Raw genomic sequence first — 25367 nt, 5'->3', positions numbered from 1 at the left:
ATCAAGATTTGAGAGCAGAGAATCCCCTCCTGGATCAACAGCCTTGCTGTCTAATATTTGTTCGTGAGCTGGTATTTTGTCCTGAAAATAGTTTCGTTCAGAGACTGTATAAAATGCACTCGGTAGCATTTATTTAGCATTCACTTTGTGACTTTATATTTACTTGTTAGCATTGTTAACCTTCGGATCTCAGAGGCTCAGTGTGGTTTGAAAATAGCTCCCCTTGTGTTCACTGCCAGTACTACCGAATGTCCCGGGATGTTACAAGGTTGGTATGAAGGTATGATATTCTGGATATTGCCCAAGCCTAGTGGAAATGCACCTGCATCAGACGTCATCTTACCCCTCACTTTCTCTGGCTCTTTTTTTTTTACTACCTTTTCTCTTACATCTCTTTGTTTCGCTCTTTCCTACACACAAACACACAGACAGATATAGACACAAACACACAATATATTTTTTACTCTTTATCTTCTGTGTCACTTGCTCACAAACACCCCCCTCCCCCCCTCCATCTTAGGAGTCCATTGCTTTGATTACCTCCAGCCTGGACCTGAGATTGTCTCATGGAGAAAGGCTTGGCTGTGGACTGCAGTGGGACAGTAATTGCCAGAGCCGTCCTCTGTTCTGCAGTCAGTCAGTGCTCCGGCATTCCACGTCTGGCGGAAAATATGAAGCTGTGGTGTCTGGGGCCACCCCTGCAGCTCTCCGCTCCGCCGCTCTCCTGGCTGTGGATCTTACACCCGCTGGGCACACTAGTAATAGGGGAAACACAACAGTAACTGCCCATGGAGGCAGGCCAGACACTTTCAGACACAGTGCTGTGCCGTGGGGAATCAGGGCTGAATCCGGCCTCTGAGAGACTCAAAGTGGCTTACATGCTTGTTTTAGTCTTATCTGATCGATTGAAAAGCAGAGCCATTGTATGTATTGCTTTCTTTACAACAATGGACTGTGTATGTAGGTGACTCACTGTGTAGGCTTATCGGCGTAGGTGGCTAATTGCCTATACACTGCCCTATTCATGGCTCTTGCTGAATTGTAACAATAGTGGTTGTGGAAAAAGCTGTTCAGTATTACTGATAACAGTGATGTAGTTATGATAACACCACCACCTAATTTTTCCATTGAAAATACCTAGTCCCTACACGTTTATGAATTACCCTAATCAATTAATATCCGTCTTTCAGCCCCAGCCATAATCTCGCCGCAAATGTACCCCGCAATACATTTTTTTTAGGATGTCTTATTTGTGGAAGGGCACTCGGCCTTCTGCGAGAGGGGGCATGTGGAGTGTATCCAATTCCAGGCTGAAAAGCAAATGGCGTTGGAGATCAAGGATTATACAGCACATTTTTAAGTAGTGCGGCTGGCTAATGATTCCGTTGGCTCCCCGCGAACCCAGGGCTGCGTTTCCTCCCTATGCTGCTAAATGTTGCTGTTAATACCCCGCGCTATCACCTCTCAATCTGAAGCTTTGCCAATGGTCTGGCATAAATGGGGGTCTGGGGGTCCTTATAAAGGTATTCTATTTTCATGTGCTTGAAATTAGGACCTAGAAAGATAAGTTCATTCTCAGTGTTTTCCTACAGCTGGGTGTTTGATTGGAGGATGCACAACCATTGCAGTTACATTGAAATGCCTTTTTAAGATGCTTTAAAAATACCTTTTGGCATACAGTAGTATAAAGTATGTACTAAAATGTGAATACTTTCTCAGGATCCAACAGCTTCTTAAAGCCTTAATTAGGCTATATTACATTATGTAGGTTATAACCGTGGTAAAGCTGCTATTGGCCACCCTGTTTTAGCATCTTATTACCACAACAGTAACTGATGAGGTCCCGGTCACCCAAAGTTTCCATATTGAGGTTTGGCTGTGCAATTTACATTTGACATTGAAATCATACACATTCCTCCTAATCTGTGTAGAACAGGCTGATGTGTTGCCTCAAACTGTGAGCAACTCCGGCATCCCCATGTTACCTTTTTTTTACCCACTCGGTGGCAGACATTTAAAAAAAAAGTACGTTTCATGCCATTTAGCCATCTGCTCTGTTCAACTACAACACTCTTCCCCGCACATAAACACACGCGCGGTTAACACGCACTCACAAAGTCATTTTGAAGTGTGGTAATTGCTTTTGGAAAGCCCAAAAAAGGAATAGAATAATTATTCTGAGACTGATCGTCAAACAAAAGATAAAAAAATAAGGAGTGGGATCAAGTTAACTCGTCCAATAGGCTCATTTGGGAGAGAAAACAACACAAGGACTTGGTAGTGACGGGAAGAGGGTCCAAATCCCCCCCCCCCTTCTCGCTAGTCGCCATTACAAACAGGCAGGATTAGGCAACTGGACCCCGCTGTGGCTCTGAATGGATCAAAGGGGAAGAGAAGAAGGGCCCTCTCTCCAGTATTATCTAAATAACAGGCCCAGGAATTCAATAAGCGTTCGCTTCCTTCATCATCGCTCCCAATTAAGCTGCAGCATGTGGCAGGCTGGTTGTTGTCGTGCCGACTCTCCTGCCCGCTACCTTTGTGTTCAGCACAGTAGTTCTAGTTGTCAAAATGTTGTGGGACGTTAGTTGCCTGTCACGCACCCCGAGACACATTTTTTTATCAATGTATTCCCATTGCAAATCTAAGTTGAATTCTTCTGTCTCCCCCCACTCATTTCATCTGCCCTTGGACTCGCTGCCTCTCTATGCCCCTCTATGCCCAACTAGGCCCTCCTCTCACACTGAGCAGAGGAGCCTCTGTCCATCACCGCATTGTTAGCGAGGCACGGCTGTATCGATATCTAGACTGTTTCCCCTTGGGTCGGCGCATGGAGGGAGAGAAAAGCTTCTCTCCACCATCGATCTGGGCCCATTAATGGAGGATGAGAAAAACAAGCGCTTTCATCACGTCTGAGACGTTTAGGCAAGGGCTTACTCAAAGTTTTTCTCGTCAGGGCAGCCATTCTGCTGTATTCCTGTTCATCCCGCCTGCCTTTTCCTCTGGGATTCACAGAATGCATACTAGACACGGCCACACACAGACACAATATATATATGTGAAGTGTTTCAAGGGAGTGATGCAGTTGGCTTTTGAGCATTGGTCTACCGCGACGGGGAGTTTCTGCCACCAGCGTAGGCTACAGAAAAAACAATGGGACAACACATTGAGAGAGAGATGAGAGACAGAGAGATTGCGTGTGTGTGTGGGGGGAGGGGGGGGGGGGGTGATGTATGAGCCTGAGAAAGCAAGAGATGACAGAGAATGTGTAGCCTATGAGAGATGCGGCGAGAGAGAGAATGTGTGAGAGAAAAAAGCTAGAGAGAGAGAGGGAGAGCAGTGCACCTGCTGCTGCTTCTATGAACTAGTGGAAAGCTCTTGTCAACAGAGCCTTAATTACAGCCCAGGACACTGCCCCATTCACACAGTAGAGCACCTACTGGTCCCAGGCCTCCCCCTCCACCACCGGACACCTCAACCAGCCACTCCTCAGGGCCTGTATTCACAAAGGGAGGAGTTCCGACCCGAGTTAAGCATGCGTAGTTGGAATGTAATTCCCTTTTTTATGCACTTTTCTCATGTAGCAGTATTGTTAGAGAAGGGTAAAGATCGAGGTCCAGGCAGGTATTACACTGCCGGATATAAAAATAGTAGGAGAGTGTGAGTACTGCTACAAGACACACACACACACATCAGCAGAAGAGACTGCCTGGAGTGAAGCCTTTTTGCCAGATAGCCAGTGGAGCGAAAGGATGAGACGCACCATATTCAATGCATTCGGAAAGTATTCAGACCCCTTACCTTTTTTCACATTTTTTTTACGTTACAGCCTTATTCTAAAATTGATTAAATAAATAAAAATGTCCTCAATCTATTTCCCATAAGGAAATATATTTGCACATAAAACATTTTTTATAACTGAAATATCTTATTACATAAGTATTCAGACCCTTTGCCATGAGACTTGAAATTGAGCTCAGGTACATCCTGTTTCCATTGATCGCATCCTGTTTGCATTGATCGTCCTTGAGATGTTTCAACTTGATTGGAGTTCACCTGTGTTAAATTCAATTGATTGGACATGATTATAAAAGGCGCACACCTGTCTATATAAGGTTCCACAGTTTACAGTGCATGTCAGAGCAAAAACCAAGCCATGAGGTCGAAGGATTAGTCCGTAGAGCTCAGAGACAGGATTGTGTCGAGGCACAGATCTTGGGAAGGGTACCAAAACATTTCTGCAGCATTGAAGGTCGCCAAGAACACAGTGTTCTCCATCATTCTTAAATGGAAGAAGTTTGGAACCACCAAGACTCTTCCTAGAGCTGGCCGCCAGGCCAAACTGAGCAGTTCACCGGGCCCAACTGCTGCGCCACACGGTAAGGACCTTGCCATTATCGTCTGAGGATGGTAGGCTGTGGTCAGCTTGGCAACAACTCCCCAGTAGGTACAGAGCTCTTTCTAGATTCCTGTGGACCTCGGTCAGAGAGAATTTGGTCTGGAATCCCGAATCGTGTAAAGATCTCACTTTGCAGAATTGGAGAAGTAGCGGATGCAGTGGCTTTGCGGATTGGAAATAACCCCACGCAGTGTGTGTAGTGGTCCACTACCACCAATAACAATTCATTCTGGGTCCCCTGGTGGGAGGACAAAGCCCCATGAGGTTAATTCCCAGCATTTCATTCAGATGGTTCACAATGGTGAACCCGGCAGGTCTGCCAATGTCTGGTTTGTATTTCTGGCAGACTTCACACTGCTGTACAAACTTTTTGTTATCGATCCACATGCCTGGCCAGTACACCACTTCCTGTAATCTTCGGTGAGTTTTGAAGACTCCAAGATGGCCACTCATGGGGTTGGATCATCTGGTCAGTCAATGTAGAGAGGACATAGAACACACAGCACCCATTACCGTGTCTATCTCCTCTTGGAGTTTTTCGATACACTTTATCCTTTTGGGTGGCAGGTAGCCTAGTGGTTAGAGTGTCGGGCCAGTAACTGAAAGGTTGCTAGATTGAATCCCTGAGCTGACAAGGTAAACATCTGTTGTTCTGCCCCTGAACAAGGCAGTTGACCCACTGTTCCTAGGCCATCATTGTAAATAAGAATTTGTTCTTAACTGACTTGCCTAGTTAAATAAAGGTTATGAAAAAATGTAATTCCTGAATTATGCTGATCTTCTCACTGAATCGGCTGTTCGAGTCTTCCTCAGACAAACTCGTGTGGCTCTCCATGATTGTGGCAGCACTCTGCTGTGCACGCCACACACTCATCATCCAGAGGGAAAGAATCATCCAGACACTTTGCGGTGGCGTAAGTGCTGCACAATGGAGGACAGACATTGGCGGCCTCTGTGATCCGAGAGAGGGCATCTGGTACAAAATGCAGTTTTCCTTTGCGGTACTCAATGATGAAGTCAAACCTCTGGAGTCTGATAAAACAGCGAATGATATGGCTGTTGGTCTTGCCTGATGCCAGAACCCACTGAAGAGCAGCGTGGTATGTGACAACAGTGAAGACCTTCGCCTCCAAGTAGGTGCTCCATTTCTACAGAGCCCAGACTACAGCGAAGCACTCCCGTTCAGTCGTTGAATAATTCCTCTCTGGGGGTGCGACTTGCAGAGGCAAGAACCTCTTCTGTTCCAGGTACAAGTTTGTTGAGCCAAGACTGCTCTGAGTCCTGTTTGACTTTCACCCGTGTACACTATTAAAATAGCATTCAGTTTAGGATGTCCAAGCACTGGAGGAGTGATGAGATTTGTTTTTGAGTGTTTCAAATACGCTATGGCATGCAGGAGTCCATTGGAACTTCACCCCCTTCTTTTTAAGGTGGTTAAGTGGCACAAACCTGTGGTACCATCCAGCCATACCCAGGAAGCGCTGAACAGCCTTCAGGGATGTGTGAATTGGAAACTCCTGCACTGCTGCAACTTTGGCTGGATCTGCATGGATACCTTCTTTAAGATAAAATAAAAACGTAGCCCTTTTTTCTGCGATGCAGTGCCTTAGACCACTGTGCCACTCGGGAGGCCTGCATGGATACCTTCTGCATTAACCAAGGAACTTGAATTCAGACGAGCAGAAATTACACTTCAAGTTCAGAGTCAAACCCTTAGCCTTCAGTCTGTCGAAGATGGACTGTATGTCTTGCAGAGACAGAGGAGGAGTAGATGATGTCATACAGGTACACGACAATTTCTCCCCCTCAGATCTCCCAGGACAGTCTCCATCTGGCTTTGAAAGCTTGCTGGAACATTCTTCAAACCAAAAGGCAGGACTGAAGGAGAACAAACCAGCAGGGGTGACAAAGGCAGTCTTGTCCTGGCTGGCGGGATCCATTGCCACCTGCCAATATCCGCTTTTCAGATCCAGATTATTGAAGATGGTCGCTCTGTCCAGAGAGTCGTAAGTTGCTCCTCTGTCCATTATTAGAGTTGCTCCTCTAAAGTTCCTAACAGCCAGGGGGACCAGCAGTTGTTGAGGAATATGAATTAGACAGCTAAGTCAGCTGTCTGGAGGTTTCATAGATGGCGCTGAGGCCGACCTAACCAAATGCAAGCCACCACGCCTTTCTAGACTGTCTTCTGTCCTTTCTAACCTTTTTCTGAATCCTGACACCGGCCACAGAGAAGGACGGAACCTGTAGGATGTTGACCCTTACACCTCGAACACATCACTGGACTTTTGCCTTGGTTCTTAGGCACAAACCCATGAGATGATTTAGCCCCCCTGAACCATCATCCCGGTTGGGATACCGGGATGAGGGAAGAGCGGTTTGTGTTTGGAGGTGGTGCGCCCAGTCCTTCTCAAACTGGGTCCCAAGACGCACCAGATCCTCCACATTATGCACACGTTCGCAAAGTTGACTGGCAAGGCAGGGCACAATGTTCTTCAGAATGAGTTTAACCATATCCTGCTCAGTAATGTCAGCCTTCCATATCTTCCATAGAACTCGATAGGAGAAGGCAAAGTCCTGTATTGGCTCTGCTTCACTCTGGACTCTGTTGCAAACCCGTTCTGCCAGTTCATCCTCATAGTCCTCTGAGAGGAAGGCGGAGAAGAACAGTTTCTGAAACTCCTCCCAGATAGCCCATGAACAGGTGTCAATCTCCCACCAGTCTCTTGGTGTACCATGGAGAACACTACGGAGGGTGGCAAGAACCTCCAGATCAGTAAGGGGCCGGCGGGAAAGGAAATCATTACGCTTAGATAGAAAAAGCAGAGGATAAACATCTTCTGGGCTGCCAAAAGTGGGGAAAAGGAGCTTGATAGGGAGGGAGCTCTCTCTTAGAGGGATGACAGTGGCAGGGGGTATTGATGAAACTGGAGTTCTGTTGTTTAACTGTCTTCCAAGGTTTTTTTTCCCAGCGCCATCTGTTCCTATTCCCTTTATTGCAGAGTCAGTGGCAGCGGGAAACACTGAGGGAGGTGCAGATGTTTGTCCAGAAGGGAAAAGCACTGCATCACCTCCTGGTGCAGCTCCTCCAGTTGGTCTGTGGCCTTCTGTGTGTGTTCTATCTCATTAGATGTCTCCTTTTAAGATTGTCTAGTCATAAATCGCATTCCCTCTGTGAGAGAGTTCTTCCTGTCCTCCATAACATCTTTCAGGTGAGCACACACTTCCTTCACAACAGAGGCCGACTTCTCTGCTCTCCATTTTTGTTCCTACTCAAGACAGGTCGTGACTAGATGGTTCGTTCCTATGACTGTTTTGAAACTTTGTATTTCCCCCCTGGAACACCCTGTTTCAGAGAATTTTGCAGATATTTCCGTCTTTGAACAGTTTGTTGTTGCTTTTCCTCCATGTGACGGGGGAGGTGAGTCAACCTCAGTTGCACATCTTTCTGATGAGCCTCCACACTTTCACTGAGTTTGCGAATGGCATTCTCCTGCATTGTCAAACTGTAGTTGGTGTGTGTGTGTCCATTGTTGTTCCATTTGTCCAGTTTAGCACAGAGACGCCTCTTCCACTCTGTCTGGGAAGGGTAACAGGACGAGTTGGAGGGGAAGGTAATGGTGGAGAGGTTATAGGCGAGCCAGAAGCCTGGGGATAACGGACAGTGCTCTCCGACTCCATTTCACAATTTAGTCCTTCCACAATGAAAGAATGCTTGTTAGTTACCATTAGGCGTGTCCACGTTGACACAGTGTGGGGTTCCAATAAAATACATGATTCAACAACTTTGTGTGTGTGGTGTGTTCATGGGTTCTTTTTTCCATGTGTCCCTAGGGAATCCCTATCCAGGCGCTGATTCTGTAGTCGTATTGTTAGAGAGAGGTAAATATAAAGATTTTTGCTCGGGGTCCAGGCAGGTATTACACTGCCGATATGGAAATCAATGGACACACACACACACATTAGCAAAAGAGACTGCCTAGAGTGTAGCCTGTTTGCCATATAGCCAGTGGAGAGAAAGGATAGGACACACCATATAACAACTCACAGCACAGGGATGACCCAACCAATAATGCTTCATACAATAATACAGATTAGAGCAACTCCAAGGCAATTTCATAGAGGTAGCAGACAATAAAGAACACAGTTATCATTAGATTACACTAATGGCTGAGTGTGTGCGTGTGTGTGTGTAGTTCAAAACAAAAATGTGTCCCAAATTTCTTAGACAAATACACAATAAATCAATCCATACAGTTCCAAAAAAAGAATAAAAAGATAATAAGCGATATACTCAAACGCACACTCCCTTTAACGAAAAATTGTCAATATTTGTGCATTTACAGTTCCCAACCTCACTGAAGACAAAAAGGGAATGAGGGACCGTGTCCTATGGTCTTAGCTGTTAACTTCTGGCTTGCAGTTACACTTGTCCGTCCGATACACCCATCGGTTTGTTGGTTAAAGCTTTGTAGCTTTTGTAATGTTGCCAGTAATCCAGTAAATCAACGGCAAGAGCAGTCCCCCGCAGGTTCCGAACACGAAGTAGAGCGGTAGCACGTGACTTAAAACTTTCAAAACTGAGCATGACTTGTGCAAAGACTTGCACACACAGTCCAAACTGCCTCGCCGACTGTGAGCTCTCACACAGAGACAGAATAGCCATATTTATTGTACTTCCTCCTTCCTGACAGCTGGTGCGCTCTTAAAGTGGCAGCGCACGGTGAAGGCTCCGTGCAGGGTTTCGCCACGCTCTCTACGTGTATTTGGACCTTGATCTAAAGCATCAGAATAGCGTGCTATTCTCATGCTTTAGATCAAGGTCCAAATACACGTCGATTTGTTTATTTGGGGGTGGAGATCAGATAAATGAAGATGACTTAATTCTTTGACTTAATAATAACCCTCATAATTCCACCACCGTTACTCGGGATGAAACGATTAATTGAAGTCGAGCGACCTGTCGGTTCCAAGTGGAACCTGCACTTTGTTTTTTCAGGTAGAAAAAACACCGTTCTTTATGCACTGTAATTTACAAATTGATCAGAGCTATTGATAACCGCCCTGAAGATAGGAAACACTGTCACCACCGACAAATCCACTATAATTGAGAATTTCAATAAGCATTTTTCTACGGCTGGCCATGCTTTCCACCTGGCTACCCCTACCCGGGACAACAGCACTGCCCTCCCCTCTGCTACTCGCCCAAGCCTTCCCCATTTCTCTTTCTCCCAAATACAGTCAGCTGATGTTCTTAATGAGCTGCAAAATCTGGACCCTTACAAATCAGCCGGGCTAGATAATCTGGACCCTTTCTTTCTAAAACTATCTGCTGAAATTGTTGCCACCCCTATTACTAGCCTCTTCAACCTCTCTTTCGTGTCGTCTGAGATCCCCAAAGATTGGAAAGCAGCTGCGGTTATCCCCCTCTTCAAAGGGGGGGACACCCTTGACCCTAACTGCTACAGACCTATATCTATCCTACCCTGCCTTTCTAAGGTCTTCGAAAGCCAAGTCAACAAACAGATTACCGACCATTTCGAATCACACCACACCTTCTCCGCTATGCAATCTGGTTTCAGAGCTGGTCATGGGTGCACCTCAGCCACGCTCAAGGTCATAAACGATATCGTAACCGCCATCGATAGGAAACAATACTGTGCAGCCGTATTCATTGACCTGGCCAAGGCTTTTGACTCTGTCAATCACCACATCCTCATTGGCAGACTCGACAGCCTTGGTTTCTCTAATGATTGCCTCGCCTGGTTCACCAACTACTTCTCTGATAGAGTTCAGTGTGTCAAATCGGAGGGTCTGTTGTCCGGGCCTCTGGCAGTCTCTATGGGGGTGCCACAGGGTTCAATTCTTGGACCGACTCTCTTCTCTGTTTACATCAATGATGTCGCTCTTGCTGCTGGTGATTCTCTGATCCACCTCTACGCAGACGACACTATTCTGTATACTTCTGGCCCTTCTTTTGACACTGTGTTAACAACCCTCCAGGCGAGCTTCAATGCCATACAACTCTCCTTCCGTGGCCTCCAACTGCTCTTAAATACAAGTAAAACCAAATGCATGCTCTTCAACCGATCGCTGCCTGCTCCTGCCCGCCTGTCCAACATCACTACTTTGGACGGCTCTGACTTAGAATATGTGGACAACTACAAATACCTAGGTGTCTGGTTAGACTGTAAACTCTCCTTCCAGACCCACATCAAACATCTCCAATCCAAAGTCAAATCTAGAATTGGCTTCCTATTCCGCAACAAAGCATCCTTTACTCATGCTGCCAAACATACCCTTGTAAAACTGACCATCCTACCAATCCTCGACTTCGGTGATGTCATTTACAAAATAGCCTCCAAAACCCTACTCAATAAATTGGATGCAGTCTATCACAGTGCCATCCGTTTTGTCACCAAAGCCCCATATACTACCCACCACTGCGACCTGTACACTCTCGTTGGCTGGCCCTCGCTTCATACTCGTCGCCAAACCCATTGGTTCCATTGGTTCCAGGTCATCTACAAGACCCTGCTAGGTAAAGTCCCCCCTTATCTCAGCTCGCTGGTCACCATAGCAGCACCTACCCGTAGCACGCGCTCCAGCAGGTATATCTCTCTAGTCACCCCCAAAACCAATTCTTCCTTTGGACGCCTCTCCTTCCAGTTCTCTGCTGCCAATGACTGGAACGAACTACAAAAATCTCTGAAACTGGAAACACCTATCTCCCTCACTAGCTTTAAGCACCAGCTGTCAGAGCAGCTCATAGATTACTGCACCTGTACATAACCCATCTACAATTTAGCCCAAACAACTACCTCTTTACCTACTGTATTTATTTATTAATTTATTTTGCTCCTTTGCACCCCATTATTTCTGTCTCTACTTTGCACTTTCTTCCAATGCAAACCAACCATTCCAGTGTTTTTTTTAGTTTTTATTTTACTTGCTGTGTTGTACTCACTTCGCCTCCATGGCCTTTTTATATTTTTATTTATTTATACATATATCTGTTTGCCTTCACCTCCCTTATCTCACCTCACTTGCTCACATTGTATATAGACTTATTTTTTTATCTTTTTCACTGTATTATTGACTATATGTTTGTTTTTACTCCATGTGTAACTATGTGTTGTTGTATGTGTCGAACTGCTTTGCTTTATCTTGGCCAGGTCGCAATTGTAAATGAGAACGTGTTCTCAATTTGCCTACCTGGTTAAATAAAGGTTTAATAAATAAATAAAAAAAATAAGAGCTAGGTAAATGAGGAAGCTGTTTTGGATAAGGGGATTGTAAATCTAAATGACAAATGTTTTAGATCTATTTGACCTTTCGATCTCTGGAGACAAATGGTAAAACCAGTCATATGGCAGCGAGCTGAAGCATGTCAACGTATCATCTTTTCCACAGTAACGTTTATGAAATGCTGGCTTTATAACTTGCAGGAATTACATTTGGAGACCCAAGCTATAGGCTTCTGTAGCCATGCCCGACCGAAAGTATAGCGCCAAACCTACCGAGTTGATTTATGATGTTTTAATTATATGCTCCGACTTTTTACTGTATTTTTTTAACAATTTATATCGGGTTAAATATTAGCCACTATAGGTAGCCATCGTCAGTTATACTCACATACATTTATAACTGTCAATTTAGTGTCCGTTTCCTTACATTTTGCGTCATTCCATTACAACAGTAGTTTACCTTTCTTTCTTCTGTCATGCTTGTGTGGTTGTTCCCGGTGATCGCTAGCAATAGTGGATCATATTAGGCTAACGTATTAAAGGTTGTGCAATCATTTGTGACATAGCCTATTTGAGTCACTATGGAATGCAGGCCATACGTAGCAGTTTAAACCTGTTCATGACAACAGTTCCATGATTAGGGAAGATTATTAGGGTAGATTTAGAGGACTACGGTTCAAACCCTATTCCCTACCAATGTTTGATGGATTGAACAGTTGAATATGGCAACTTTCAGATAAATCAAACCACTGTATTTTTGATTCACCAATATATTCACCAAACTTTTAATTATTTATTCATAAATACTTTCCTAAACCCTAAATAATATACAAGATCGGATGGTTTTTAAATCTACCAATTGGTGCTGAAAAGGAGACTGATTTATCCCCAGTATTCCTAACCATTTTCTCAATATATGCCATGAATTAAAATTAAAGGTACACCAAATTTAAAGGGATGGCTTTAAATAAACAGTATTGAAAGAAAACTTCACGGGAAAATCTGTTGGCCAGCAAGTGGGAGGGTTTTCAGTGATTGAATTACATTTATTCAGCGCATGCAAGGGAACCATGCGCACCTGCGTAAGGTAAGTCTGAATACCAACTTCTGAGAAGTGCATAGGAAAGGCGTACATTTCCTGCATCTGAAACGACCCAAATCGTCTCAGAGTAGGAGTGCTGATCTAGGATCAGGTACCCCCTGTCCATGCTATCTTATTCGTCATGACCTACCTGCAAGGCAAAACTGATCCTAGATCAGCACTCCTGAGATGCTTTTTGAATACAGGCCCTGATCTCTAATCAGCTACAGTGCCACTCCTCATCGATCCCCCACCAGTTACAGCAAAGGGACAGTATCGAGCAGCTAGTCATACTAGCCCCGGCTCCTTAGATCATAAATCAACGTCTGTGTCAGCATTGGTCATCAATCGCCCCGGGTGGCACTATTGATTGGCTGGTCGCTCCCTGCCTCAGCCAATGGGTATCTGAGTATTGACTGTTACTCCGATACAGTATTGAGGCCCCATTGATAATTCATTTATTGTCCTGTAATTTCATTTGGTTGTGTCCATACTTCTTGGAAAGCCTGCAGTGGAAACCTAGGCCCTATTCCCACTACGAGAGATGGAGAGTCTGAGGAGCGTTAAAGGCAAACAATTTTGCAATTTTGCCAAGTCACCTCTATCAGAATCATATTGGAATCCTATTGGGCAACGTTTGGATCCTATAGGACAGAACCAGAGAGAGAACTGGCAGAACAGAACAGTGCCAGACTAAGCTTACTTTGCTAGCACTCACGCTAAATGCTAATTCATACTGTAGGCCTACTTTGCTAGCACTCACGCTAAATGCTAATTCATACTGTAGGCCTACTTTGCTAGCGCTCACGCTAAAGGCTAACCATATTGTAGGCTTACTTTGCTACCTTAGTCGGAAAATCCTGTAGGATTAGGGATTTTTTCAATAGAATCCTATACAGTGACGATATTAGCATGCAAATCTTGGTGGAGCAAACCCCCCAAAAAATGTGAGATGCATACCAGCAAAGCCACTACACAACAAAACACTAAACAATACATTAATTGAACTATAACGGTGACAAACGGTGCCCACAAACTGTTAGGGCCTACATAAAGCTGTCCCAACAGCAGAGTCCCAACACCTTACCACTGCTACACCTGGCTATCAGCAGAGCCTTGTCTGGCAGCAAAACAGTTCATTCAACCTCATTTTCTGCCTTTTACAAAAACATAGCTGATATGGCTGACTTGCTTAAACAAATGTAGTTTCTACTGACAATTGAGATGTACAAACTATGGCATAAAGGGACAACAAACGGATAAGAGGCAATCTGTAATTTCGAGTAAGACATTAATGAGCGAGCTAGGATGGACGTAGTCAATATAACTATTTGTTCAGCACTTTTAAAATATACAGCTACAGACTTCAGAACATGGGCCGTTCTTATTGTTCTCCCTGTACACCAAGTCCAACCGTAGGATAAATAAAGGGGGCATATAAGCAGACAATGAATGCTCTTACAATATTCAATGATTACATTTCTCAAAAACAGGTTATAGCCTACTTGTGCACCACCAAGTCAGAACAGTAGGCAAAATTAAGAGGTGAAAATAGACCAAATTATTAGGGTGAGGCACATGGGCCACTAACAGCTTACTACACTTAGTATTACTTTCTTAGCTACAGTATACATATCTCCCTGGCATATTACATCATTAATGCAGCAGCATACAATACATTTTTGGACTCACCTTGTTGTGCTGTGCTCACTTGAACAGGAAATTGGCGCGGCAGTCCTTCGTGGGCCAATTTTGTCATCAAACTTTGTCATCAAAGTCTGCCAATCTCTGGATCTATGGTGCGTTCAAGACAACTGGGAACTCGAAGAAAAAAAAAGTTGAATCATGATGACGTCAGTCATCTTCAGGTCGTAGCTCTAGAAAGAGGCCAGAGTTCCAGATTTACAATTCCGAGTTGGATGAAAGTTCAAAACGTATTTTTCCAGTCATAGCTTGTTTTTCCCGAGTTCCCAGTTGTCTTAAACTCACTTAAGTCAGATTTTGCAGTTCCGAGTTAACAGTTGTTTTGAGCATGGCACAAATCATGCTTCATTTACAGCATGGTCAATGTTGAATGTTTATAATTTTCAACTAGGAAAAGAGACCCTTAATCTTAGACTTCGGACCACACATCCACTCCACTGAAGAGCAGGCTAATGATTGCTTTGCAATGCTTGCAGTAAGCCACTGATTCCTTCCAAACCACCCATTGTTGAATTTGCGATTTCCAACTTCAATGTTTATGGCCGATGAGCACCGATCTATAATTTCTCTTCATTATTTCTCTTCATATGACAAGGATTAAAAAGGATTTGTCAGTAGATTGTCGACTTGATTCATGACTGCTAGGTACTTTTGAAAGTATGATGTTGACATGATCAGTCAAGATATAACGTGAATTGACGTCATTTTATCTGTGGCCAATGACCTTCAGCCTTCTTGGATGGGCACTTCTAATGTAACTCTATGGCAGCACCCAAGGGGCTTGAATTTTCTACCCTTAGACTTGGTGGTGACGTATTGTCCACATGAGTGACAGAACACTGAGGCAATCACGGCGCAACGCTCTGTATTTTCTGCTTGCTTGTCCCACCAACACAGAAAGCTCTGGGTTCTTTGAAACACCTGCATTTGGAGCTGCCTTGCCCCACCAACACAGAAAGCTCTGGGTTCTTTGAAACACCTGCATTTGGAGCTGCCTTGCCCCACCAACACAGAAAGCTCTGGGTTCTTTGAAACACCTGCATTTGGAGCTGCCTTGCCCCACCAACACAGAAAGCTCTGGGTTCTTTGAAACACCTGCATTTGGAGCTGCCTTACTCAAGAAAACAGAAAAGAGACCATGTTTGTATGCGGATTTATTATATCAATGATGTCTTTTTTTACATTGCTTGCAATCTGATATGTGACACGTATTAATGCCAAAATAACATGACAAAAAACACTTTTTTATTTTATTTTCTCTCAATCCTATAAGATTTTGTCACCTCTATCAGAATTCTATTGGAATCTTATTAGACCAATTTTTCCTGATTGTAAATCAGAAGAAATCCTAATGGACCCTAAAGGTTTTGTAGGATTGTGTCACTCCAAAAATAATCCTATTAGAACACTCAAGCTAAAGGCTAATTCATACTGTGAGCCTACTTTGCTAGCACCGAGATCTACCGCTCAGATTTTTTTTTTTTAAACATCACTTAAAAAACATAAGCCTTTGAACCAATTAAAAACAGTTCTGTAGCAATGAGGTTTGTGCAGTAGGCTTATAGGCCCAATACATTATCACTGCATATTGGCTATGCCTGAATTGCCCTGCCAATGTTGTTCTTCTCAGACCATTCTGAAATTATATATATTTTTTTAATATGATCATACTGGTAATAAATAATTTATTGTATATCTCGAGGCACAGCCAAGTAAGCATAATAATGTGTTTATTAGATTTTTTTACTGGACTGATGGCCTGCATCTGATGGTCAGTTTGAAGGGAGCGTCCCAACACGCATTTTATGTATTATGAAAGTGTTAACTGCTGAATAACAACTTTAAACATGAACTTACTCATGAAAACAGCAGCTCTTTGTTGTATTCGTTGAGTCTCTTTCTGATCATGGTTTTAACAGTTTTCTCACAGTCACACAAATCTCACAGTATCATCTTTGCTGTGTGTTCAATGCTTCTTTTTCATTCTATGGCTCAAGGAAAATGTGCAGACACGGTGATCTGAACTATCTGTTTCGGGTAGGCTGAGTTCTACCTTCAGACACATTACATGGTTCAAAATGGGAATCCTTTACCTTCCCGGCGCTAGGACTGCTGAATCAAGTGCACCTTCCGCCAACAGCGCGAAACAAATAAAAAATAAATAGGAATGCAAGGCTTTATTGTGTTTTTTTTTTTTTTACAGAACTGTTTGGTGATCGACTAGGAATGCCTTATAGAGATTGTTGGTGACTACTACTGTAGGCCTACTTTGCTAGAATATGCTAAAGGCTAACCATACTGTAGGCCCACTTTGCTAGAACATGCTAAAGGCCAACCATACTGTAGGCCTACTTTGCTAGAACATGCTAAAGGCTAACCATACTGTAGGCCTACTTTCCTACCCGACTCCTATTATAACTTTTTGTTCCTAATTTAACCCATTAAATTATAATTTGTTCCAGTAAAATATAACAACATTAATTGGAACATTTTTATTGATCGAAAACAACAGTTCTATATTTCGGTTTTATTCACCACCACAATATGGGAATACCCAAGTTCATTTGCAGTATGACCACCAGTACAGTACACTTTTTTTCAACAAAATACTCAAGATATTTGATTCTTAGTCATGCAACTGCTTGTCTTTGAATTAGACATTATAATATGACGTACAATAATATAGCAAATGTTATAATAACACACAGTTTTGGGGGATTTTCCCAGGATTCACAGCATCTTTACATGGCTAATACATTTGTAGGTACAGCTATTGTCGTTGCAGTTGACACAATACGTTTAATATGTGTTGCAGATGCACCAGATTCTATCCTATGGCTTTCTAAATCTGATAGGATTTTTTTTACTAGGGTAGCACTCATGCTAGTCTTTACTGTACTTTGTGGGTCTGCATAGCGGGTAAGGCCTGTGCACCTCTGAAATGGTGGGTGTATGAACCTACTTGCTGTGCCAATTCAACAGTTTCAATGATAGCTCACTTTTTAGTATGCTGTGAATGTGAGTTAGTGTAAGAGTTTAAGACGTGGGCGTGTGACATCCATGTCAACAGGCAAGCAGCTTGACGCTTTCTACTTTTTGGGACTGAAAAACTCCTATCCACTTATCTTTCCAGCTGCTTCACCTGCAGTATGACTATTCTAATACACCCACAGTCTTATTCAAAGCATGGATACACTATGATACACTCTATGATATACTGCTGTATCTTAACGTCATGCTAAGCTAGTAAGCTTGACTACACTTCGTCTTCACACACAGCCTTTGTCTGAGTGCGTCTATTTGTCTAGTCCGAAGGTGGTCTTTGTCAGTGTCCAACCCTCTCATATATCTAAAGCTGGTCATCGTCATCCGTTACTAATATATCATGTACAATAACCAGACAGACCTGAGACCTGGGGGCCATGATTCAGCACAGCATCTGCCCATCATCCATCAGCTTTGTTTATTTCTCTCAAATCTGTCCTGAGACCAGTCTGTCTGCTCTTCAGCCATGCAGAGAGAGAGAGAGGACTACTACATTACATTACTCTTGTTAAGTGTGCAACAGCTCATTGATCAGCCCCTACCTACCTACCTACCTACCACCTCTCTGCATTGAGAGGGTCCTTTCCCGTAATCCATAATAACATCTCAGACCAGGACGGCTTGGCGGCGTAACACTTGAGCCCCCTATGGAAAACGCTGGAGGCGATCAATATCCATACAGTGTGTAACCATATTGGCTCAGAGAGGGAGAAAGCTTTGTTGACATCCTCGTCCTCCCTGTCTAAAATATGGATCAGGAAAAATGGACCCCTCTCTCTAGCTGCATCCGCTTATCAGGACATGTCATTGAGTCGAGCGCTGAGCGCTGCCTGTCGCAGCTGTCAGTGAAAAGGCCGACAGGAAGTCTTCTTTTCTGTCCTCAAGGACGCCACGACGCTGGCTGGCCGTTGTTGTGAGCACTATTGACGCAGAGCCGTCAAATCCCTACCCTTTGAGAGGGGCCGCCGCTGCTTCTGCCGGGCTGGTGAGCCGTCTGCTTCTAGCCCACGAGGTGGGGGGAGTGGTGAAGAGGAGGGATTTGGGTGGTGGGGGCTTATGTTAACCTCTACATATGAGGGATATTGTCTCGTCGCTTATTTATGCTCTGCCGCTTCCCTCCACATCCCCACTATTCAACCAGATTGTCTCTTGGTGTCCAGACTGAGTAGGGATTTTCTCCCTCTTTGTAGACGTATTACTCAGACAGACATCTTTGTCTCTCGGTCTGCCTTTCCATTTCTCTTTGTCTCCGTCTTACTCTCTGTCTTTCTTTTCTCTGTCTCTGACAAAATGGTGATTCATTCAACTCTCCCCGAAATCAATAGGTCAACCATTCTGATCCTAATTAGGCCATTTTTAAAATAATCTATTCGAAATTCTTCCGAGCACGGAGGAAGTAACGTGAAGCAGAATTCTAATGAAGCCTCATTCTGGAGTTATTTTGATGAGTTGTCTTTCTTGGATACGAATACGCAGTAATAGTAAAGGCAGTAATCAGAGCTGATTGAGTTGGCCTCCCCAGTGGCGCAGCGGTCTAAGGCACTGCATCGCAGTGCTGAGGCGCCACTACAGGTTCGATCCCAGGCTGTGTCACGGCCGTGACCGGGAGCCCCATAGGGCGGCACACAATTGGCCCAGCGTCGTCTTTTATGGCGGGCCGGGCGCCTGCAAGCTGACTCCGGCTGTCAGTTGAACAGTGTTTCCTCCGACACATCGGTGCGGTTGGCTTCCGGGTTAAGAAGCAGCACAGCTTTGCGGGCCATGTTTTGAAAGACGCACGACTCGACCTTCGCCTCTCCCGAGCCCGTCGGGGAGAGGCAGCGATGATACAAGATAGTAGTTACGAACTGGGGAGAAAAAGAGGGAGTTGTTGAACTGTAGAGTTGTTGTCTTTAATGAATCCTATTCTGTGAACTGCACGTAATGTTGTGGAGGGAGATGAATAGTCCTCTATCCATTTATCATTGACAGTGCTTTACCCGCACAGTACAAGGCCATGCTGGTTTGACTCAAAGCCTCCTCCTTCCTCCCTCTGCATTTGCCTTGAGAGAGGCCTCTTTTGTAACTTGCTTGATGGTTTAAAGCTGCTTGATTCAATGGGCCCCCACCCTGACGCAGTTCTGGGCATTCCTGCATTGATTCTGCCATTCAGACCGCCAGATGTACAGTTCAACATGCTTCTGAGGAATAACAGGGAGAATGGAGGACAGACGTGTAGCATACTGTATTGATATTCACAAGAGATTATTTTAAAGCCAATAAGACTGTTGTTTTTGGTTTAAAGATGCCGGGTCCATAAAAAAAAGCAGTTAATGTTTTACTAAACTGAAGCGTAAAATGTTGGAAGTAGCTTAAGCTTTCATTGTATCAGTGCTGACAGATTTTATGCACATTTGTACATTCACTGGGATATGGAATACTGAAGAGTTTTGGTCGTACTGCTCTGTTTGAACCAAGAGTCTAGTCCTGAGCTGGATCAGGGGTTAGAGTTGAATGATTAATGTAGTACCAGTCAAAAGTTTGGACACCTACTCAAGGCTTTTTCTTTATTTTTACTATTTTCTACATTGTAGAATAATAGTGAAGACATCAAAACTATGAAATAACAGATATGTAATCATGTAGTAACCAAAAAAGAACAAAAAATAAAAAATAAATTTTAAAAAGCCACCCTTTGCCTTGATGACAGATGACAACAACTGATAGTCCCACTCAGCGCAAACCAGATGGGATCACTGCAGAATGCTGTGGTTGCCATGCGGGTTAAGTGTGCCTTGAATTCTAAGTAAATCACTGACAGTGTCACCAGCAAAGCACCATCACACCTCCTCCTCCATGCTTCATGGTGGGAACCACACATGCAGAGATCATCCTACTCTGCATCTCACAGACACAGTGGTTGGAACCAAAAATCTCAAATTTGGACTCATCAGACCAAAGGACAGATTTCCACCGGTCTAATGTTCATTGCTCGTGTTTCTTGGCCCATGCAAGTCTCTTCTTCTTAATGTTGTCCTTTAGTAGTGGTTTCTTTGCAGCAATTCGACCACGAAGGCCTGATTCACGCAGTCTCCTCTAAATAGTTGATGTTGAGATGTGTCTGTTACTTGAACTCTGTGAAGCATTTATTTGGGCTGCAATTTCTGAGGTTGGTAACTCTAATGAACTTATCCTCTGCAACAGAGCTAACTCTGGGTATTCCTTTCCTGTGGCGGTCCGCATGAGAGCCAGTTTCATCATAGCACTTAATGGTTTTTGCGACTGCACTTGAAGAAACGTTCAAAGTTCTTGAAATGTTCCGCCTTGACTGACCTTCATGTCATATAGTAATGATGGACTGTCGTTTCTCTTTGCTTATTTGAGCTGTTCTTGCAACAATATGGACTTGGTCTTTTACCAAATAGGGCTATCTTCTGTGTACCACCCCTACCTTGTCACAACACAACTGATTGTCTCAAATGCATTAAGAAGGAAAGAAATTCCACAAATGAACTTTTAACAAGGCACACCTGTTAATTGAAATGAATTCCAGGTGACTACCTCATGAAGCTGGTTGAGAGAATGCCATCAGTGTGCAAAGCTGTCATCAAGGCAAAGGGTGGCTACTTTGAAGAATCTCAAATATAATATATATTTTGATTTGTTTAACACTTTTTTGGTTACTACATGATTCCATATGTGTTATTTCATAGTTTTGATGTCTTCACTATTATTCTACAATGTAGAAAATAATAAAAAAAAAATAAAGAAAAACCCTTGAATGAGTAGGTGTGTCCAAGCTTTTGACTGGTACTGTAAATACTTTTTGTGAATACTTTTTGGCTTGACTGGTACTGTACCCTTTTTGGCTTCATGGGTGGTGTAACAGCAGGCTAAGTCGTCCTCCTCATCGGACGAGGAGAGGCGAGAAGGATCGGAGGATCAATGTACAGCGTGGTAAGTTTCCATGATTTAATAACATGAAAACTATATACAATACAAAATAACAAAACAAACTAACCGTCACAGTCCCGTGTGGCACAAACACTGACACAGAAAACAACCACCCACAAATCCCCAACACAAAACAAGCCACCTATATAAGATTCTCAATCAGGGACAACGATTGACAGCTGCCTCTGATTGAGAACCATATTAGGCTGAACACAGAAACAGACAAACTAGACACACAACATAGAATGCCCACCCAGCTCACGTCCTGACCAACACTAAAACAAGCAAAACACATAAGCACTATGGTCAGAACGTGACAGGTGGAATGTTTATTAATATTTTTCATAATTAATAACGTTACGAACATCCGGTGCTTCTATGTCAAACAGTTTTGTTATATTTCGGTCTTCTGTGATGTGTAATATTGGGATGCAAACTCAAAATGTAATACATTTCCACTCTATATTTGACATGGTACAGGTGTCTTCTTTTTGTTAACCATAACCATGTGTGTGAGGTGAATGCTTTTGTTTCAAAGTCGATTTGTTTAAGACCACCAAGAATCTCTCTGTGTGACCCTGATTTAGCCCATATCATTAAAAGGTTAAGGAGTAGGAAACCAGGGTGTCTGATGTAAACGAAGCAGAGTAGCATTGGTGTGACAATGTGCCGGCCTCCAAGCTAGTGAGGTCATTTCTAATCCAGCCGCTTGACTCCAGGTGAAATGTTTCCTCCATTGCTGCTCATGCTGTTTACAGTGCTGGCACCCTAACGTGTGTGTGTGAGGGAGAGAGGGGGGGGGGGGTTGTGTTTCTCAAATCTGTTGACCCGTTGCTATGGCGACACACATAAAGAACAATTAAGAGTTCTTGTAGAGTACCGTGTTAGCGTCAATTGTTGACTCGGACCAACATTTATTTTCCTCTTGCCTCCATTCTTTTTGTCATTATGTAGTGCTAAATTGGTAGATGCAGGATTTTTTGGGGGTCTCAGAATTGCACACATTGACTGAGGTGGCGGCCAATTTAAGCGTTGTAGCCATAAGCCAGTAAAGCCACAATATGGTCAACGTACTGTAGGTCTTTATGCACTCTTCTGTTTCATTTTCCGCATAGGGAAGACCAGGAGGGGCTGAAGATTTTGGCCTTGATTTTTCAACAAATTGGCCGTTGTGCTGTGGGATCTGGAGGGATCTGGAGACCTGCTCATGGGACGTCAGCGTTGCTGCATATCGGATCCACTAAATTAGCCAGACTCCTAATTACCTCCCTGAGAGGACAGTCAGAGAGAGTTTTCGGAAGCTTTTTTCTTGTTTTTCTTGTCTCGAGTTTGTTCCCCGAATCCCCTGTTCATTTGCATCTTTTCCTCCCTCATCCGCTTTTCACTCGCTTCATGTAATAGGCAAACAAATAATACCTCTGTGTGTTAGTCCGCTGCATCCTCACTTGACCTAGGTTACAGTGAGGGAGGACCGTTGTAATGGCCGAAATAGAACAAAGGGTACCTTCCACTGGAAGGTTACTGTCATGTTCCTCTGTTGCGTAGGGTGTTCATATTAGGACAGCCACCGTCTCGTCAGTAATTGGGTCAGTCTCAACTCAGACCGTCCTGATATGGACACCGTAGTTGCTCTCGTTCACAGGGTGTTGTTGGCCTTGTCCTCAGTGTACTGAATTGCCTCCCGTGTACAGGGACTTATTGTTGAGTCCCAAACATCTGGGGAATTGAGATTAAAGCATCAATGAAGCTCCTGTCTATGTCAAATTCGGGAGTGGAAGCTGAAAGGTCGCTTCCTCACTGTCCAGCATCTCACGCCACAGACGACACCTGCGTCGGCGTCGTCAGAGCGCCTCTAATGCGAACACGATGACAGGTCGCCCGTCCGCCCCTTCCACGCGGCTCGGCAGCTGCAGGTGCAGGGAACAGCGTTTGAACAAGGCTGGCTCACGTCGGCCCGCAGCGCAGCCCTTGCGATTGATCCTTCAGCTAGCTTACTCTACTTCTCTCTCCCTCTCATCTCTACAGTTCCCTTCTACACAGAGGTACCGATCTCGCTGACACGCACAAAAAAAACTAAAATGGGGACGGACACACTGAAGACCCCCCCCGATCCCCGGCTAAAAGAGCCACCCGTTTCTCACGAGTAACCACTCAATAAGGGCTTTTTTCTTCTGTTTTTCTTTCTTCCTCTCCTTTCATTCCAGCCCTCAGTGGCTCTGTCTTTCCTCAGAAGGTGTTTTATCATCACCTGCTTTAGGAGTAGTGTGAGAATATGGCCTTTAGAGAGTTGTTCTAAGAACTGCGTATCACACAGAAAACAACTTGTTACAGCAATTACATCTTGGCGCTCCTGCGATTATCTAGATAAGGGACTATATGGAGGAGTTGAGATCCCATGAACCGTCAATTGATAAACTGCAATTAGCTAATCTCAGTCATTTCCTCCTCTTGTGTGTGCGTATAGTCCTTTCATATTTTGTGGCTACTTCCTGGGCGAATGTATTGGATCTGATATTAAATAACAAAGGCGATGAATGGCTATGTTACCCCATGTGATATTTCTCCCTAAGTGACTGACAATGTTTCTGTCCATTCGCATTTCCTGACTGTAGCAGCTAGCACGAGCACATGGATAGACTGCCTCCTGTGGCCACTCAGAGAACAACTCGTCCTGACATTCTCACCCAAATACTTTTATGATTGTAGCCCGATGAGAAACCTTGCTGGTTGCAGAGTGGGAAAAAATTATAAAGATGAAAAGTCGAGCAGAGAAGCTGTTCTATAAAAATAGGGGAATTGTATAGGAGGGAACGGGAATGCCTTACAGAAATTAGCTTTGGCTGACAGAGCGCCGAAACATTACCGTCTCTAAGCAATTTACGAGAGCGATTACTCTGATTATTATTTCAACAATACCCAGCTATGCTCTTTCAAGGGCTGCCAGTGGGGCTGAGGCTGGGAGAATGAATGGCCTTGCCAAGACTGAGCGTCTGGGAGTTTCACAAGACACTCCACGGGTGGGAGGGAGGGGGCAGAAAAGAGACCGGGAGACACTCTTCAAAGGGGCTCAGGTTCTTCATAAGGGTCACTGTTTTAGTCCTCCTGACGTTAATTTCTGTTGTTACTAACCCCTTCCCTCTCTCTCGCTATCTCTCTGCAGCCCCCAACGAGCCTTTGCTGTGCAAATTCGCAGACGGAGGGCAGAAGAAACGCCAGAGCCAGAGCAAGTACCCACAGAACGGGCGGCCGTGGCACAGGGAAGGCGAGGTAAGCCGCTGACTCATTACAGCTGCCATTTTGGTTCTATAGGTACAGCCATCCGGGCAGTTACCGTTAACCCTGCATCACGTACCACCTAGTCATGGCACTGGAATGACGTTTGGTTCAAAGGCAGGCATTTAACCACTGAGGTAATGGAAGTCTTAATAAGGGGTAATTTAGGTCCATGTAAAACATGACAGACTGTCTCCCATGTTTAAGGTTGGCGCTGGCAGTGGAAAAAGGCTGGGAAAAGGTTGAAAAAAAAACACTTTAAGTATTGATTCAAAACCTTCAAAATAAGAGTTGAAATATAAATTGCATTTCAAGGTTGTATGAGTGCCCTCCCAAGGCTGCCAAACATATAGGTGCTCCACCCACGGTTGATAGTAGTTCGGTCCTATAAATTGGATAACTAACATATTCCGCAGTAGCAACCTACAACGGGAAGAGCAGTCGGAGGGGTTTTTCATGCTGGTCCACGCACTACGGAGAATATGAACTTGCAGGGGGCTGACAGTTGTGCTGAAGCTGCAAGGTAGAAAGGAAAGAACACGATATAGGCTCTCTGTGGAGATGGGCCTGACTGTGTGTCTTTCAGGAGACATAACACACCCTCCAGTTTGTCTGCTTTGTTGGTTGTGCGCGTCATGGTTGTGTGTAATATACTGTGTGTGTGTGAGAGTGTGCTTGTCCGTCACAGACT

General features: G+C 44.2%; 1 protein-coding gene across 3 annotated transcripts in view; it reads left to right on the top strand.

Moving 5' to 3' along the window:
- Positions 1 to 25367, top strand: part of LOC129831385 (RNA-binding motif, single-stranded-interacting protein 3-like) — a 351034-nt gene that overhangs the window by 262523 nt on the left and 63144 nt on the right. For all 3 annotated transcript variants that reach the window (XM_055894739.1, XM_055894740.1, XM_055894742.1), the window contains one exon: positions 24564 to 24670. In XM_055894739.1, the coding sequence (XP_055750714.1) occupies positions 24564 to 24670 (107 nt within the window). The remainder of the gene's footprint in view (positions 1 to 24563; positions 24671 to 25367) is intronic.

This window comes from Salvelinus fontinalis, chromosome 32, assembly GCF_029448725.1.
Source record: "Salvelinus fontinalis isolate EN_2023a chromosome 32, ASM2944872v1, whole genome shotgun sequence".
Classification (NCBI taxonomy): Eukaryota; Metazoa; Chordata; class Actinopteri; order Salmoniformes; family Salmonidae; genus Salvelinus; species Salvelinus fontinalis.
Note: the sequence above shows the minus strand (reverse complement) of the source record. Positions and strands in the feature narration are given on the sequence as shown.